Source organism: Apium graveolens, chromosome 9 (assembly GCF_009905375.1).
Source record: "Apium graveolens cultivar Ventura chromosome 9, ASM990537v1, whole genome shotgun sequence".
Taxonomy (NCBI): Eukaryota; Viridiplantae; Streptophyta; class Magnoliopsida; order Apiales; family Apiaceae; genus Apium; species Apium graveolens.
In genome coordinates, this window is record NC_133655.1 from 230,643,806 (window position 1) to 230,660,740 (window position 16,935).

General features: G+C 42.5%; 1 protein-coding gene across 15 annotated transcripts in view; it reads right to left on the reverse strand.

The window, feature by feature from the left end:
- Window positions 1-16,400, reverse strand: part of LOC141687155 (mitochondrial Rho GTPase 1-like) — a 46,795-nt gene extending 30,395 nt beyond the window's left edge. For 7 of the 15 annotated variants that reach the window (XR_012560947.1, XR_012560946.1, XR_012560948.1 and 4 more), the window contains exons 1-3: window positions 16,266-16,400; window positions 15,782-15,962; window positions 12,363-12,431 (exon numbers count right to left, since the gene is read on the reverse strand). Coding sequence is in view for 12 of the 15 variants with exons in the window: in XM_074492328.1 (XP_074348429.1) it covers window positions 12,363-12,431; window positions 15,782-15,957 (245 nt within the window). In the remaining 3 variants the exon portion in view is untranslated. Of the gene's footprint in view, window positions 1-12,362; window positions 12,432-13,206; window positions 13,424-13,747; window positions 13,898-15,781; window positions 15,963-16,265 lie in introns of those variants that run through there. The other 8 variants (XM_074492330.1, XM_074492326.1, XM_074492336.1 and 5 more) reach the window with 6 other exon arrangements.
- Window positions 16,401-16,935: the final 535 nt, after the last annotated feature.

The following is a 16,935-nucleotide window of genomic DNA, read 5'->3' on the forward strand; positions in this document are numbered from 1 at the left end:
TTTTAGAAACTTTAGAAATGGTAAATAATTGGGATTAACATTAAGAAAGGAAAGCATGAAGAAATTGTTGGATATATTTTTTTAAAGTTTTAATGTACACAATACATGTGTGTAACATTGTAACGAAAAAGGGGGAAAAAATAATTTAACTTGTAATTAGCAGAAGTATCGATTAAATCAGTATCATCGATGCGGAAAGGATGGAAGGTTGAAGGCATGCGCATAGCGTAACTGTATCCATATACGGCACTATAAATAAAGCTTTTTTCCCATGTGTTAATCCCCAACGAAAACAACACGAACACGTTGTTGGACTCCCTCTGATAATCTCAAATCACCCCGGGGCCTTCTCCTTGTCGGGCCCGGACTCAACTCCTTTTGGACGGAAATGGCGGCGGCGTGCGGTGTAGCTGTAGGGTGGGAACCTACAAAACAGAACCGGAGGGGGTAGCGTCCCCGCGGCACCTCCGGCGTGAGAATGAGAAAGGGTTTTAAGGAGAAGAGGGGCAAACCAGGAATTATGCGAGTATATTTATGGTGTGTATGTGTGTGTATGCAAGTATAGGTGAGAGAGAGTATGTGAGATTGTAACCCGTAACCTTCCTTCTATTCTACATTTTATAGGCCTCCTACTAGGGTTTAGAGGTTTGTACCTTTTAATCTGGACCGTAGGTTTGCCTTTTGGAGTGTAGGGTGTCTGGACGCCTGGGATGCGTTAGAGTACTACCCGATCCGGACCGTAGGAACGTTCTGAATCCCGGGTACCTAGACGGTGGTGATGTTGCCACGTGTCCTAGGCCCTTCCAGGTTAAAGCTGAGTACTCACTGGGCTCTTGTAATTGGGCCATGGGCCTTTATTATTGGGCCTGCCTTATTATAGGCTATCATTTGCCCCCCACTCCCTTATGCGGGTTTACCCGGATGGGGGAGTATAGTAGTTATACTTAGAAAATTTTTTGGGGTTTTTTGATTTGTTGCCCCCTAAACCCGGGGTCAAATGGTAATGAGACTCCGGGGTTGACTTGGTTAGTCATTTGATTTTAGTTCAAGCTGGGATTCCTTGAAGTACTTAGAAAATTTTTGGGTTTTTTTTTTGATTTGTTGCCATATAACCCCGGGGTCAAATGGGGATGAGACTCCGGGGTTGACTTGGTTAGTCATTTGATTTTAGTTCAAGGTGGGATTCCTTGAAGTACTTAGAAATTTTTTTGGGGTTTTTTGATTTGTTGCCCCCTAACCCCGGGGTCAAATGGTAATGAGACTCCGGGGTTGACTTGGTTAGTCATTTGATTTTAGTTCAAGGTGGGATTCCTTGAAGTACTTAGAATTTTTTTTTAGAGTTTTTTGATTTGTTGCCCCCTAACCCCGGGGTCAAATGGTAATGAGACTCCGGGGTTGACTTGGTTAGTCATTTTCATTTTAGTTCAAGGTGGGATTCCTTGAAGTACTTAGAAATTTTTTTGGGGTTTTTTGATTTGTTGCCCCCTAACCCCGGGGGTCAAATGGTAATGAGACTCCGGGATTGACTTGGTTAGTCATTTGATTCTGAATTTTGGGAACGGTTTGGTGGACAAGTACACTCCTGACATTTGATTTGACCGGACTGTGAAAAGTTGACGCTGCAAATCCGGGGTGTCAGACGACTGTTAGGATTCCAGCTGGGGTCAAAGATACATACGTTTATGCGTATCTTTTGAGTGTGATATTCTTTAACTTCCCCCTTTTTTCTCCTAAAAAGACGTGCCCACGTAATGATTACATGACAGGTCATGTAATAACTGCTATGCCGTTATTTTTTGGGACCAATCACGGGCTGCCACGTGGGTGTTGTTAATTTTTCTTCAAAAAACCTTTCACCTGTCTTTCTTTTCTTTATAAATACCGCCTTTCTCCCCTTCTTTTTTCTTTTACGCAGAAACTTCCACAGAGAGATAGAGAGAGAGACATGAGAAATCTTGCAGAGATTTTTTGAAGCCGCATTTCTTTCTCCTGCTACTTTGTAAGTATCTTGATCTTTTTGCTTTCTTGTTTCATTTCTTTTTCTTTCATTCTCGCAATGCATGTAGCCATTTTGTGTGAGTTTTGATTCGCCCCTTCATATTCCTTGTTCGATTTTCACCACTGTGTTGTTGCTTTGACCTTAAATCTGTGTAGTTGTGTAGATTTTGCATGTCTTCTTCAATGGTTTTGTGTTTGATTTGTGTAAATATCGTGAATTTTGGTAGTTTTGTATGCGAATAAGTGGGTTTTTAGTAGTGTAAAAAGTTGAAGGGTCTGGGGTGTGTTCTTGATATATGTTTTTGGTTGTATCTATATATATATGCTGTAGATCTTGTTTCTGGGATAAGATACATACACGATTTGTTACTAAAACTCTTCTATTCTTTGTTTTGTTTTTGTTGTTGGTTTCGGGTTTGGCATTGACTCCGGGGTGGGTTTATATAGATACACACAATATATGCCTAGTAGCCATTTTAAGCGTACTGCTCCTCTTAGGAACCGGTACCCCGAGCGTCCTGTTGGTTTAGCCAAACTAAACGCATTATACCCTTCTTCCTCTTCTTCCAGTAGCAGCTCCGTAGAGATGCCTCCCCGAGGTGACCAGTCTCGACAGGTTCTAGCCCAGACTTTAGTTTTAGGCCCCGGGGTACCTTGTCCAATCTGGATGGATCTTGGGAGGATGTAGATGACTACTTTGTCCAGTGCCGAGTGAACCCTAAGCCCTTGGGCTTTTATTACAGAGATTTATCTGAGGCATACGGGGGCCCGGATAGGTTAGGTGGTAGGGAGCCTTATGATGAGGACGATATGAACAGGAAGTTTTTCACCGCCCCGGGGACCAGGTATGAGTGTGGGGTGGTTCATAAAGAGGTTCAGGATAAGTATACAGATGCCGAGGTAGATGGCGCCCTTAGGCTAGCGTTTAACCTTGAGGATAAAACGAATGGAGATGGCCCGAGAGTCACGAGAGGGTGTATCACAGACCGGAGGGGGGATGGGTTGGAATTCCCTTAGATCACCTCCGGGGCATGCGCCTCGGATTACACCAGTTCACCAAGTCTCTCTGTCGGGACGTGTATGGGATTCCTTTCACCCAACTGGCCCCGAATTCAGTAAAATGGATAAGTTGGTTCCTAGCCTGTTGTCATGCCAAAGATTACCTTCCCACTTTCAAACTTTTCCCCCATATCTTTAAGATTAAGAGATCCACTTCCCGACCGATATATGAGTTCTTGTTTAGGATCGAGGACTGCGGATATCCTTCAGATAAGATGGTATTACCGGTTAGCATGTTGACCTCACTTAAAGGGTGGCACCGGGAGTTTATCTTCGTCCGGGGTGGGGATCTGGAGTTCATGCCACTCCATCAACTCGAAATTAAAACAGATAGATTTCCGGTCCATCGGCTCGGGCAAGCAGCTCTCGTGATGGTTTATGCCTTCTATGGGGCACTTGGGACGCAATGGACCCGGGACACTTTTATTAGCAATGAAAACATGCAAGCTGTCGGTTGTAAGTCTTTTGCCTTATCTTTATTTTGCTGCTCTAAACTTTATCGTTTTCTTGTATCCGGGACTGATATCTTGTTTCTTTTTCAGGTATTCCCAAGTTAATTCCTTATCCCCCGAACATGTCTGCTCAGCTCAAGGATTTGTCGGCCAAGTTGCGAAGGATTGGAGGAGTGACGAGTGTGGATGTCGGGAAAGGGAAGTTTGGTGAGGGCGACGATACTGCCCGGAAGACGGCCCCGTCACGTCCGGGGAGGACTACGATTGTGATCAACGAACCCCGGGCCGAAGATGTCCAACAAGGGGATGCGACAAAGGTCCCAGTACCCCGGAAGAGGAAGAGTGCTCCTGCTGGTTCCGGGGAGAAAGGGGGAGAAGGGTCCGAGGACCATATTTCCAAGAAAGCCGCTATTGAGCTAGCCCCGGATACTCTGGAAACTCTGAAGGCCTTGCTGGCTAGCTTTACCCCGGAGGCTCGCCGGAAGGAGCTTTTCGAGAACTATGCCAGCACGGCCAAAAGGAAGAGGTATAGAAAGGAGCCTCTCGAAGACTTCCTGGTCGGGCTTCAAGAGGATATTACCGATGTAAGTTCTTTTTTCGTACCAATTTGATTTTTGGTTTCGTACTTGTCTTTTTTCCGTATCTGTATCGTTTAAACGTGATGTGTAATGATTTCAGGCTCACTCCCGGGTCACTGGATTGGTTTGCATAGCCCGGAGCCTACAGGTGAAGGCTGATGCTGCTGAGGTCTACAAAACCGAATCTAAGAGGTTGTCCCGTGAGATTCAGGATTTGAAGGAAGCGAGTGCCAAGGAGGCTGCTGCTCATAAGAAGCTTCTTGACGAGATCCGGGAGAGGCAGGACCGGGCCGAGGCTTCAGTCCGGGAGATGAGGGCGGAAAACAAGGAGCTGAAGGATGATCTTGCCACCCGGCCCACTCCCGAAGAGGTTCTGGCTGGGTTCCGGGGGACTCCCGCGTACTTCGAAGAGCTGAACGACAAAGCGCTGGAGAAGATCCAGATCTGCTGGAATGTTGCTTCGAAGTACCTCGGCGAGGAGCCTTGGGGTACAATCGACGTCTTTCTGGAGAGGTATATTGAAGAGGAGACCCGATTGGAGCAGGAGAAGGAAAGCGTTCGGGCCATGGAGTCTGGTGTCAGAATATCTAGTAACATCCCTCCTTATCCTGGATCGCCACTTGCCCAGCAGCCTCAAATTCCGGAAGGTGAGCCTGAGCAGCTTCCCTCTCCTCCTGCCGAGCCTGCAGCAGAAGCTTGAAGACTTTGCCATTTCTTGGCATGTAATTTTCGTTTCTTTGTTTTTAGTATCGTCTAAATTCAGCCTTTTAGTTAACTTATCTTGTCTGTAATCTGGATGACTTTGATTTGCTCCCCGGGGTGTGTTTCCCCGGGGTTGTTTTATATGATTGTGCTTTTCTTTCTTTCCTTTGTTGTTGACTTCTATACGTTAGGAAATTTTGTTACACATGGGTTGTGTTTTTGCAGACCCCGGGGTGGGGTAAAATTTTTAACTTATAGAAATTTTATAAGTACTCGTGGGTTGAGTTTTTATAGGACCCCGGGTAGGGGTAAAATAGAATTTTCCTAAGTACACATGGGTTGTGTTTTTTTTGGCAGACCCCGGGGTGGGGTAGAATAGAAATTTTCTAAGTACACATGGGTTGTGTTTTTACAGACCCCGGGGTGGGGTAGAATAAAAATTTTCTAAGTACACATGGGTTATGTTTTTGCAGACCCCGGGGTGGGGTAAAATTTTTAACTTATAGAAATTTTATAAGTACTCGTGGGTTGAGTTTTTGCAGACCCCGGGGTGGGGTATGATAGAAATTTTCTAAGCACACATGGGTTGTGTTCTTGTAGACCTCGGGGTGGGGTAGAATAGAAATTTTCTAAGTACACATGGGTTGTGTTTTTGCAGACCCCGGGGTGGGGTAAAATTTTTAACTTATAGAAATTTTATAAGTACTCGTGGGTTGAGTTTTTGCAGACCCCGGGGTGGGGTATGATAGAAATTTTCTAAGCACACATGGGTTGTGTTCTTGCAGACCCCGGGGTGGGGTAGAATAGAAATTTTCTAAGTACACATGGGTTGTGTTTTTACAGACCCCGGGGTGGGTAGAATAGAAATTTTCTAAGTACACATGGGTTGTGTTTTTAAATCCGATGGTAAATAAATACGCAACATAATGAAATTGATTCAAGCTATGGAACGCTTTAAGTGGAGTCTTTCATTCATATTGAAAGCAAAAATTACATTCTGGGGTGAATAGGAATAGTGTTTACATCAAAATATCATAGTATAAATGTAGAGATGTTCCCAGAATGTGCACCTTTCTATTACTGGTAGAATTTCCTTAGCCTTGTTCCGTGCCAGGTGTTGGGGACCTCGGTCCCGCTGAGGTAGTTCAGCTTGTAAGTTCCCGGACGGAGCACTTCCTTGACTATGTAGGGGTCTTCCCAGTTCGGCTGTAGTTTCCCTTGATTAGTTGGGTCCGAGGCTTCAGTGTCCCAGAGTACTAGATCTCCGACCATATATTCTCTTATTTTGGCCTTCTTCGCAAAGTAAAGCTTTGTTTTTTCCTTGTAGCTTTCCATTTTTTCTACGGCCCGGTCTCTTCATCCAAGAGTTCGAGGTTGGTTCTGAGGCCTTCTATGTTGGAGACCTCGTCAAAGTTGACCGCTCTATGAGAGGGGGATCCGGTTTCCACCGGTAGCCGGGCCTCGGTTCCATAGGCAAGCTTAAATGGAGTTTCACCGGTTCCAGTCCGGGAGGTGGTTCTGTTTGACCATAAAACCTTTGGGAGTTCATCCGGCCAATTCTTTTTTGAGTCTTCCAGTCTCTTTTCCAAACCTCGGAGTATGGTCCTGTTTGTGACCTCGACTTGTCCATTTCCTTGCGGATGAGCCATAGATGCTTTCCTGTGTCTTATCCCGAGTTCTTTGAGGTAGGCTTCGAAATCCGAACCCACGAACTGCGGCCCGTTGTCTGAGATTAAAACCATTGGGATCCCGAACCTCATCACAATTGAATCCACGAATTTGATGTAGTCTTGTTGATTGATGGTTCTCATGGCCTTGGCTTCTGCCCACTTAGTCATATAATCAATTGCCACCAGCACATAACGAAGGTCCCTTTTTGCTCGGGGGAAAGGACCCATGATGTCAATTCCCCAGACAGCGAATGGAATCGGGGAGAGAACAGACCCGGGGAGGCTTGATCCTTGATTCGGCACATTGCTGAACTTTTGGCACTTGCTGCATTTCTTTACATAGGAAACTGCATCAGCGTGGATGGTAGGCCAGTAGTAGCCTTGTCTAATGACTTTGTAAGCTAGGGTTTTAGCGGCTAAATGATCCCCGCAGATTCCTTCGTGTACCTCCCGGAGATAATAATCTACTTTGTCCGGGTCCACGCATTTTAAAGTCGGGGGCAGAGAAAGTGCGGCGGTATAGCTGATTGTCTTCCAGAAAGAAACGGGTCGCCTTATACCTGAGGTATCGCGCTTTGTTTTGGTCTTCCGGAAGGCTCCCGTCCTTAAGATAAGCTATGTAAGGAGTCATCCAGTTATCCGGGCTACTAACACATAATACCTCGGGCCGATCGGTGCTGGGGGCTCTGAGCTCCTCGAAGTATACCGAGCTGCTCAAATCTGAAGTATTCTGGACGAGCTTGGACATCTCGTCTGCCTTCGCGTTTTCTTCTCTGTTTATCTGCAAGATGGTTGGGTCCGGGATGGTTTCCAGGATTGCCCTTACCATCTTCTGATACCGGGCCAGTTTGGGATCTTTTGCGATATATTTACCATTGGTTTGTTTTACCACAATCTAAGAATCACTATAAATGGTTAAACGCCTTATTCCAAGGGATTTGGCTAACCTGAGTCCGGAGAGAAAAGCTTCATATTCAGCCTAGTTGTTTGTTGCTTTGAAGGCGAAGGTTATGGCCTGTTGGATCGTGAATCCGCCCGGGCTGGAAAGGATCAGGCCAGCTCCGGACCTCTCGGTTGTTGCCGAACCGTCAACATGTAGTGTCCAGGAATCTCGATCGTTGGTCTCTTTTTCTTCTTCGGATTGGGGCTTAGGTGTCCCCGGGACTTCAGGAAAGGTGCATTCCATGACGAATTCGGCCAACACCTGGGCTTTTATAGCTGTCCTTGGGACAAACTTGATATTGAACTGGCTTAATTCAATCGCCCAATTGACTAGTCTCTCGGAGGCATCTGGCTTATGGATGATTTTCCGAAGTGGCTGATTAGTGATGACCTTGATTTCCCGACCTTGGAAATATTGCCTTAGCTTCCTGCTCGAGTGCACGAGAGCCAAGGCCAATTTTTCCAAGTTTGGGTACCGGGTCTCAACATCTTTCAGGACTTGACTTACATAATATACCGGGCTTTGTGAACCATTTTCCTCCCGGACGAGTGCAGAAGATACCGCCCTTTCTCCAGCTGCGATATAGAGATAAAGGGGTTCTCCGGGCTTTGCTTTTGACAGGATAGGTGGGTTCATCAGATGTCGTTTGACTTCCTCAAATGCTGTCTGGCAGTCCGCGGACTAATCGATCAGCTTTTTGTTCCGGGCTCCTTTTAACAGCTCAAAGAAGGGCAAGCACCTTTCTGCCAATTTTGGGATAAATCTTCGAAAGGCTGCTAAGCATCCTGCAAGCTTTCGAATGTCCTTTTGAGTCCGGGGGACTGTCATTTCCATTATAGCTTTGATCTTTTCCGGGTTGGCTTCTATTCCCCGCTCACTGACCAAAAAACCAAGAAACTTCCCAGAGGGGACCCCGAAAGCGCATTTTTCCGAGTTCAGCTTCATGTTGTACTTTCTCAAATTGTCGAAGCATTCCTTGAGATCCTTGATGTGATCCGGGATTGTGACTGACTTAGAGATCATATCATCAACATAAGATTCCATGTTCCTGCCCAGCTGACTTTTGAAGATGGTATTCATCATTTTCTGATATGTTGCTTCGGCGTTGATTAACCCGAATGGCATCATAACAAAAGCGTAGACAGCCCGGTGTGTAATGAACGCCGTTTTCGCGATATCCGCCGGATTCATTCTAACTTGGTTGTACCCTGAAAAGGCATTCATGAAGCTTAGCATAACATGACCCGAGGTTGTATCTATCAGCTGGTCAATGTTGGGCAGGGGGTAGGAGTCTTTAGGACATGCAGAATTGAGGCTTGTGTAATCCATGCACATTCGCCACTTTCTATTGGGTTTTTTGACTAGCACAACATTTGCTAGCCAATCCGGATACTTGATTTCATAGATAATATCTACCTTCAACAACTTTTCAACTTCTTGATCGATTTCCTATTGTCTTTCCGGAGCAAAGTTTCTTCGTTTTTGCTTGATTGGTCTTTGTTTTGGATTTACGTCCAGACTGTGCATTGCCACAAATTCATCAATCCCCGGCATATCTTCCGGGGACCAAGCGAATACATCAGCGTATTCTTTCAATAGATCCACAAGCTCTTTTTGGAACGTGGTTTCCAGGCCTTTTCCGACTTTGATTTTCCGAGTGGGGTTCCCGGGTTCTAACTCTATTTTAATTGTCTGTTGGGCAGGTTCGACCTTTGTCTTCTCCTTGCCTTCCACAAATTTCTGAATCCGGGCATCAGCGTTGGTTACGTTGTACCCGTACTCTTCAATCATATTTACGTCCAATCGGGCCCTTTTATTGAGATGTTCCCGGTGCTTCTTTCTGCTTTGTCCCTTGGGTAGGGATATTATCTTTTTCCTGTTCTCTGGTTTCGTTTCTGCCATGACCAAGGCTTGACCATAGCATCTCCTTGCCATCTCCCTATCTCCTTTCAATTCTCCGACGCCTCCCGGGGTGGGGAATTTGAGCTTTAAGTGAATAGTTGAGGGGATTGCCCTGAGCTTGGTGATGGTGGCCTCCCCAGGATCATATTGTATGATGAGGTTGCACTTATCACATAGAACTTCATCACATGAGAGAGCTGCTGGGGTGTAGTACCAAAGATAATATGAAGATAAATGATGCCCCGGATTGGAATCATTGTATTTCCAAATCCGTACAAGGGATCTTCAAGACAGGGGTCCATTCGGAGGTGGCCGAGCTCCATCCTATTAAGTGTGTGTTCGAATACAATATTAGCAGAGGAACCATTGTCAACTAAAATTCTCTTTACCTCGTTATTCGCAACATCTAGGGTGACCACTAATGCCAAATTGTGATCCGGATTGAGTCCCTCATAATTAGAGTAAGAGAAGCAGATTGGCTCATCCTCTAGAGGCTGGATCATCATCACGTCATTCTCCTGGTCCAGGCTCCGGGGCGGAGAAGTTGTGCCTCCGAAGACCACATTCACCACATTTTTGTCGATTCCCGGGGCCCTGTCTTTTTCATTCAACCTCCTCTGAAGATACTGGTTCATGTTTCCCTTCTTGATCTGGTCTTCTATGAACATCTTGAGAGAGAAACAGTTATCTGTGGTATGGCCATGATCTTCGTGATAGCCACAATGCTTGTCCCGGGCCCTGTTCTCCGGAGGTGCTAGTAAAGGTTTCGGTGGATAATAAAACGGCTTACCCTCAACCTCGCGCAAAATGTCTACCCGGGGCCGGTTGAGGGGGGTCCATTCGGGTTCCGGCTTGGGCTCCCTTTTGGCCTTAGATTTTCTTTCATTTTTCCTTGGTTCAGAGTAGCCTTCCCGGGGTGGGGTTCCCCGAGATTGTTGAATGTAGTTGGCCTGTTGGTCCAGTTTGTATCTTTTGTCTTTTCGGGACGACGAGCGACGCACCGGGGACTCGTCGTCGTCCTGAATTCTCCGATTCATTTTCATTGACCTGAGAAAATCATTTTCCTTTATGAACTTTGATGCCAAGGCATAAGCAGACGCCAGGCTTTGACGTTCCCTGTGGATCAAATCTTTTACGTATACTTCGCAGGATATTGGATGCAAGTTTTTCCGAAAGATGTTTACTGCTTCATTTTCTTCCAAGTTAGAAAGTTGATTGACCGCTTCCTGGAATCTCTTGATAAATTCGGGGAGGGATTCCTTGCTTCTCTGCTAGATTGTCTCCAAATGACACATTTGCAGCTCGTTCATCCGATTTGCTCTGAACCTTTTCAAAAATATCTCGCGGAAGTCTTTCCAGGAGTCCACACTCCGGGACGGAATGCGGCTGAACCATTTCTGGGCTCCCCCCTTTAGTGTTGATGTGAAGAAGCGGCACCTGGTCAGGTCACTATAATCATAAATATTGGAGATTTGCTCGAAATAGTTCAGATGCTCGTCGAGGTCGGCTAATCCATCGAAATAGTCAAAACTAAAGTGTTTGAGCCCTGCTTCTCTGGGGGTAGATTCCAATTTCTTGGTGTAAGGGGTGGCTGCTGCTCCCACTTCCATATCGCCTTCTACTTTTCTTTTAAGATCCCGGAGGGCCCGGGCCATTTGCTCTTGCTTGGATTCCTTTTCGGGCTCCGAGTCAGAAGAAACCTGAATCCGATGTGCTTTTCTTTTTAGCTTTGCCTCTTCCTCCCGGATTCACCTTTCGATAGCTTCTTGGGCTTTAGCCTCTTCTTCTTTCCGGATTCTCTCACGGAGGGCAGCTTTCTTTATTTCATCCCTGGCATCCTCTGGTGGGTTTTTTAAGTTCTTTGCAATCCGGTCAAAGACAGATCCTCGAGATTCTCCGGAGCGTTCTCGTTGATCTCCTGGGCGGATCTCAGGTTCGGCATTATGTTTTTCCTTCCACAGGTCCATCGCCGCCTGTATCTGTTCTGGGGTCATACTTCCCCACGGGCTGGCGGAAGTCCCCGTGTGCTTATGGGCAGCTTTCTCGATGACTATTCTTTGATCTCCTAGTTGGAGATTTTGAGATGGAGTCTGGGTTATGGGGGGCCCTTCATCCAGATCTTCCATATCTCCATCCCTGGGTTGGGGTGGAGGTGGAAGGAAAGAAGTAGAAACGGCCGCTTTGCTCTTTCTCGTAGTCATGGTTATTCAATGTGAGGGGTGGTATTCTGAATTGCTAGATAGGGTAGATGTTGAGGATATGAAAACCACTGGACGGAGGTCCGACCCCTCCTTCTAGCGCCAATGATAATCCCAAATCACCATAGGGCCTTCTCCTTGCCGGGCCCGGACTCAACTCCTTTTGGACGGAAATGGCGGCGGCGTGCGGTGTAGCTGTAGGGTGGGAACCTACAAAACAGAACTGGAGGGGGGTGGCGTCCCCGCGGCACCTCCGGCGTGAGAATGAGAAAGGGTTTTAAGGAGAAGAGAGGCAAAACAAGAATTATGCGAGTATATTTATGGTGTGTACGTGTGTGTATGCAAGTATAGGTGAGAGAGAGTATGTGAGATTGTAACCTGTAATCTTCCTACTGTTCTACCTTTTATAGGCCTCCTACTAGGGTTTAGAGGTTTGTACCTTTTAATCTGGACCGTAGGTTTGCCTTTTGGAGTGTAGGGCATCTGGACGCCTAGGATGCGTCAGAGTACTACCCGATCCGGACCGTAGGAACGTTCTGAATCCCGGGTACCTGGACGGTGGTGATGTTGCCACGTGTCCTGGGCCCTTCCAGGTTAAAGCTGAGTACTCCCTGGGCTCTTGTAATTGGGCCCTGGGCCTTTATTATTGGGTCTGCCTTATTATAGGGGAAAATATATACATGAATACAAAGTGCACATGGAGGGGAAAATATATTCTCAATGTAATATATAGAACTAAATTAGCTATAAAAATCTCAATACCACGTAGGTTATTAGGTTAACAATTAATAAAGATTTATAAATATACTCAAGGCATAATTTTTAAGTGCCGACAACTTGCAATAGAAACACGAACTTACACCATCAATGTTATATGTATAGAAGATCTCTTTAAGGAACTCAACGGCTTCATTTGTAAGCTCCACAATCTAGTAAAAGACAAATAGGCATTAGTGTTTTTAATAACCAATATTAAAATATGCAACTGGTGGAATTGATATACAAGAAACAGAACCAGTAAGAAGAGCTTGACTGCAAAATACACAAATATTGTAATACAGAATCCCCTCAATCTTAAAGGATGTGGCAATTCTCATACACATTGTAACACTGCATGAACATTTCAAACTTCAATTACTAAGCTGAACATTTCATGAAATTGAACCGATTCATTTACTTTTTTGGGTAAAGTTTTGAACCCTCAACCTCTTAGTTACATCTTATTTAATAATAAGATGTTGTTCGTGATAATGATAAAAACTATGTCTTTTCACAAAAAGAAATAAGATCACACCAAATATGAAACATGAACCAAGAGCACATAAAATTTACAATATCGCGAGTCTGTTCTTCTATTTGTTGAAAGTCATCCCCATTAAATTGGTCAAAATTGACGTTAAATTTAATTTCAAAGTTGCTGTCATCTTTCCAGCCAAATGACTTTAGGACTTCCCATGCTAGATCTAATCGGCCTTCCTCTCTTAACCGTCTAAAGTAATGGTAAAATCCAGTCAAAGTAAGACCCCCATCATAAACGCCGTCTGTCAAAATTTCTGCCACTTCTTTCTTGAGATTGTTCATTTCAGGAGGAAGGCGAAGAGTATGAAAACATGTATATTGTTGCAATTCATTATTAAATAATTTAAAATTCTTGCTCGTGCATTATAGGATTGTAAACTAAAATACTAGCTCGAAATGAAGTACCAATGGAGACTTCAATAGAGCACATTGATAAAGTAACATAAACCTCAAAAGAGTCAACATCTTCCTCACTGAGGCAACCATCATTGTCCGTGTCTAATAAACGAAAGATTCTGGTCAGTGCACTCATGCATTGGGGTTTTAGTATTCGATTCTGATCAAATAACGGTGATGAAGGATAATTCGCTGCAATCCTAGAAGCTTCCAAAACCTTACGAATCTGCAAAACGATCAAGTTAATTTTCGATACAATTCTTAACTGTCTAGACTTCAAAAATTTGTTTGAGAAAACAAATCAAATGTCACACGGACCGAAGTGAAGAGATCTTTAACAGGAACTGACTGTTAAAAGTTATCTATGGTTTTAATATTAAAAAAAAATCGTTCCTGGAAACAGATTATAGCCAATATCAACTTATATCTTAAATGTAGTAGACAACTTCAATAAACAAATCATACATGTGGATAAAATACATGAAATAAGTAGTAACAAAGCAATGACATTGATGGTGCAAGTAAAACAAGAGTGAAGCAAAATATGTACCCTTATATTCTCCTTTGCGGAACTTTCTATGCAAATCTCAATCTCGGGATTCTGTTTCATAACAACGGATGTCAAGTGCTTTAGTTCAAATTTTTATCGTTCATCTAGAAAATCCAGCTTACAACCCACTACTATCACTTGCACCTTAACCTGCTCAAACATGTCCACCATAATCCAAACATTTCATCAAAAAAGAGGATATGAAGATTAGTTTTGGAACTACTTATGTGCTTTCGAACTTACATTAAGGATAATGTTCTAATCTAAAGGGAAAGTATTAAAAAAAGGTAATAAGAAAACCTCTAATTCTCGTAATATAGGAAGCCAGTAAGTATGTTGTGGATATGTTGTGAACTTGATGATTTGTTCAACAAAACACCTTAGTTAATTTTTTTTAGCAAATAATGTAGCACTCGACCGATATGGAAACTAATCCCGACGGATAACTCTATATAGTCCCGACGGATAATGTTTTCCATTATTCATCGAGTGAGTAGCTTATGTAACAATAAGTTTTGTAGCACATCTCTGCATACACCTTTGCTTAGATTCTGTAATAGTTCACAAGGTATGTTGGTGTCAACTAGATATGCAGAATAGGTTGATTAATTATACATATGTGATTTCTTGTAATTCTGCATAAGTGAAGTGAAGTCAAGTACCAAGTGAGTTATCAACGGATGAATAGCAAAGCTTCGACGGATGACTAAAACAGCTACCAACGGATAACAAATGTAGCTATCAACGGATAACAAACGTAGCTGTCAACGGATGTCCAAGGTAGCTGTCAACGGATGATCAAGAAGCTGTCGACGGATAATATTATACTCAACGGATAAGGGATTCAAATATCAGTTGACAGTGACATTGCAGTCATATGCGCCAAATGTATGCAACGGAGGTGTGGGAGCCCATTGACAGGGTTTAAGGGCAAAAAAACATTGCCATTTCCGGTATTAAAGTGGAAACGTTGACTACTACTGGAACAGAGCAATGAAGCAGCACTGTATAAGACTTAATGAACTTTGTCTTACTTCGTTTTGTCTTATTTCATTTAGTTTTATTACTGTGTAACCTTGATGTTATATAAATCAAGGAGTAGCAAATAGAAACAACCAAGAGAGTAGAAACAAAAGAAAACTAAGAAGAGAGAAATCTTTGTAAGTTGTATTTCTAGCATTTCTCCTTGTTCTCTTAGTTGTTCAATTTGTAAGCAGCTGTGAGCTTTCTAGCACACAGAGTTCCTTCGATATATTATAAATATATCTCTGGTGGAAACATTCAATCCACCAGAAAGTTTTTAAAGGCATTTGTTTTTAATTACTTGTGTTTTTGATTCACTTAATTTTTATTCCGCATTGTGCTAGTTAAAACACTTATATTTATATACTCGAGTAGAACATTTTTATTTAAGAAAAAGGTTCAAGAATTCCATTCAACCCCCCTTCTGTAATTCTTGTTTCATTGTTAAGGGACTAACAAAGTATGAATGCGAGCAAGAGTGGCAGGAACATCACAAGCATGAGTTAGCACCATGACATCAGCTTGCTTCAGTTCTTGATGAAGTTTTTGTCCACTTCAGATTAGTAATTGCAACAAAATGTTAGATTACATGAAAATAAATTATGGGTGCCGAATAATATATAGTGGATAGTTAAAAAAGCACACTGTGTTTTAATCATTTTGCCTTTAATTTGTCTTAAGTTCCATTAATCAAAATGTACAGAATATGAGACCATAAATTTGGACTCCCGCTCGTTTGTTTGCGTTTGGGTTTGGATCGAGTAACGGCCTCAAGTAAAGCAGTTAAAGAAAGTAAGGAGGACCGATCAATACATATTCTGAGGGTAGTTAATTTAATTTTTATGTAATAAAATTATACTATTTTTAGAAACTTTAGAAATGGTAAATAATTGGGATTAACATTAAGAAAGGAAAGCATGAAGAAATTGTTGGATATATTTTTTTAAAGTTTTAATGTACACAATACATGTGTGTAACATTGTAACGAAAAAGGGGGGAAAATAATGTAACCTGTAATTAGCAGAAGTATCGATTAAATCCGTATCAGCGATGCGGAAAGGATGGAGGGTTGAAGGCAGGCACATGGCGTAACTGTATCCATATACGGCACTATAAATGAAGCTTGTTTTTCCCGTGTGTTGATCCCCAACGAAAACAACACGAACACGTTGTTGGACTCCCTCCATTGAAACTGCAGATTAAAAAACTTTATAGTATAATAAGCTTTATGTTAACAACTAAGGCAAGCAGTAAATTCTTCAATAAAGGGACATACCTAATTAAGACAATCGAATAGATAGAAAACTAAAATAGTTACAATCAAATAGATACATCAAGCAACACAAACAAATACATGAAGTCATCCAAAATCCTAAAATTTACAAAGTACATAAATTGATTTACTAAATTAGGAGACTCACATATGTATAGTATAAATTTTCATAGCAAATCATACAGTTAGAATACAGTTAGAGCGAGTAAAAGTTGATGTTACCTTCAGATTAGCTTTAGATTGATGTTCGATGGAGAATCGAGGTTGGGAGAGAGTTCATAAAAGCTGGAGCTTGAACAGGAAATGTTAGAGAGAGAGAAGGCAAACAGGAACTGTTTAGACCCAAGTGTAGTGTACTATCGGTGTGTACGGATATGTTGGGGAGACGGTACCCGTTTGGGAAATTTTAAAATAAGTAAGTTATGACTTAAAATTAATAAGTAACTTAAAAGTGATAAATAGATGAATACTTATAAGTTATGTAAGTGTTTGGTTAATTTTACTTATAAGTTAGAATTTTTTTTAACTTAAATGAACTAAAATAAATAATTTTTAAATATTATTATCTTAATTCATGACTTTTAAATTAACTTAACATTTAAAACATATATTTAAAAACTAAAATTAATAAAAAAGTGAAAATTCAAAATAAGTTGAGAAAAAGTACGTCGTTACCAACATTGAACTTATCAGCTTATAAGTTGTAAATTCGACTTATTAGTTGCGTCGACAAACACTCTTCGATAAGTACTTACGGCTTATAAGTTAATAAGCCCCCGATAAGGGGATGGCCAAACAAGCCCTTAATCCTGTCTCAATTGTTGTTTTTTAAATAAGAGGAGTTCAATTATTACTTTCCACTAGCTTACATTTTTAATTTTATTTTATATAA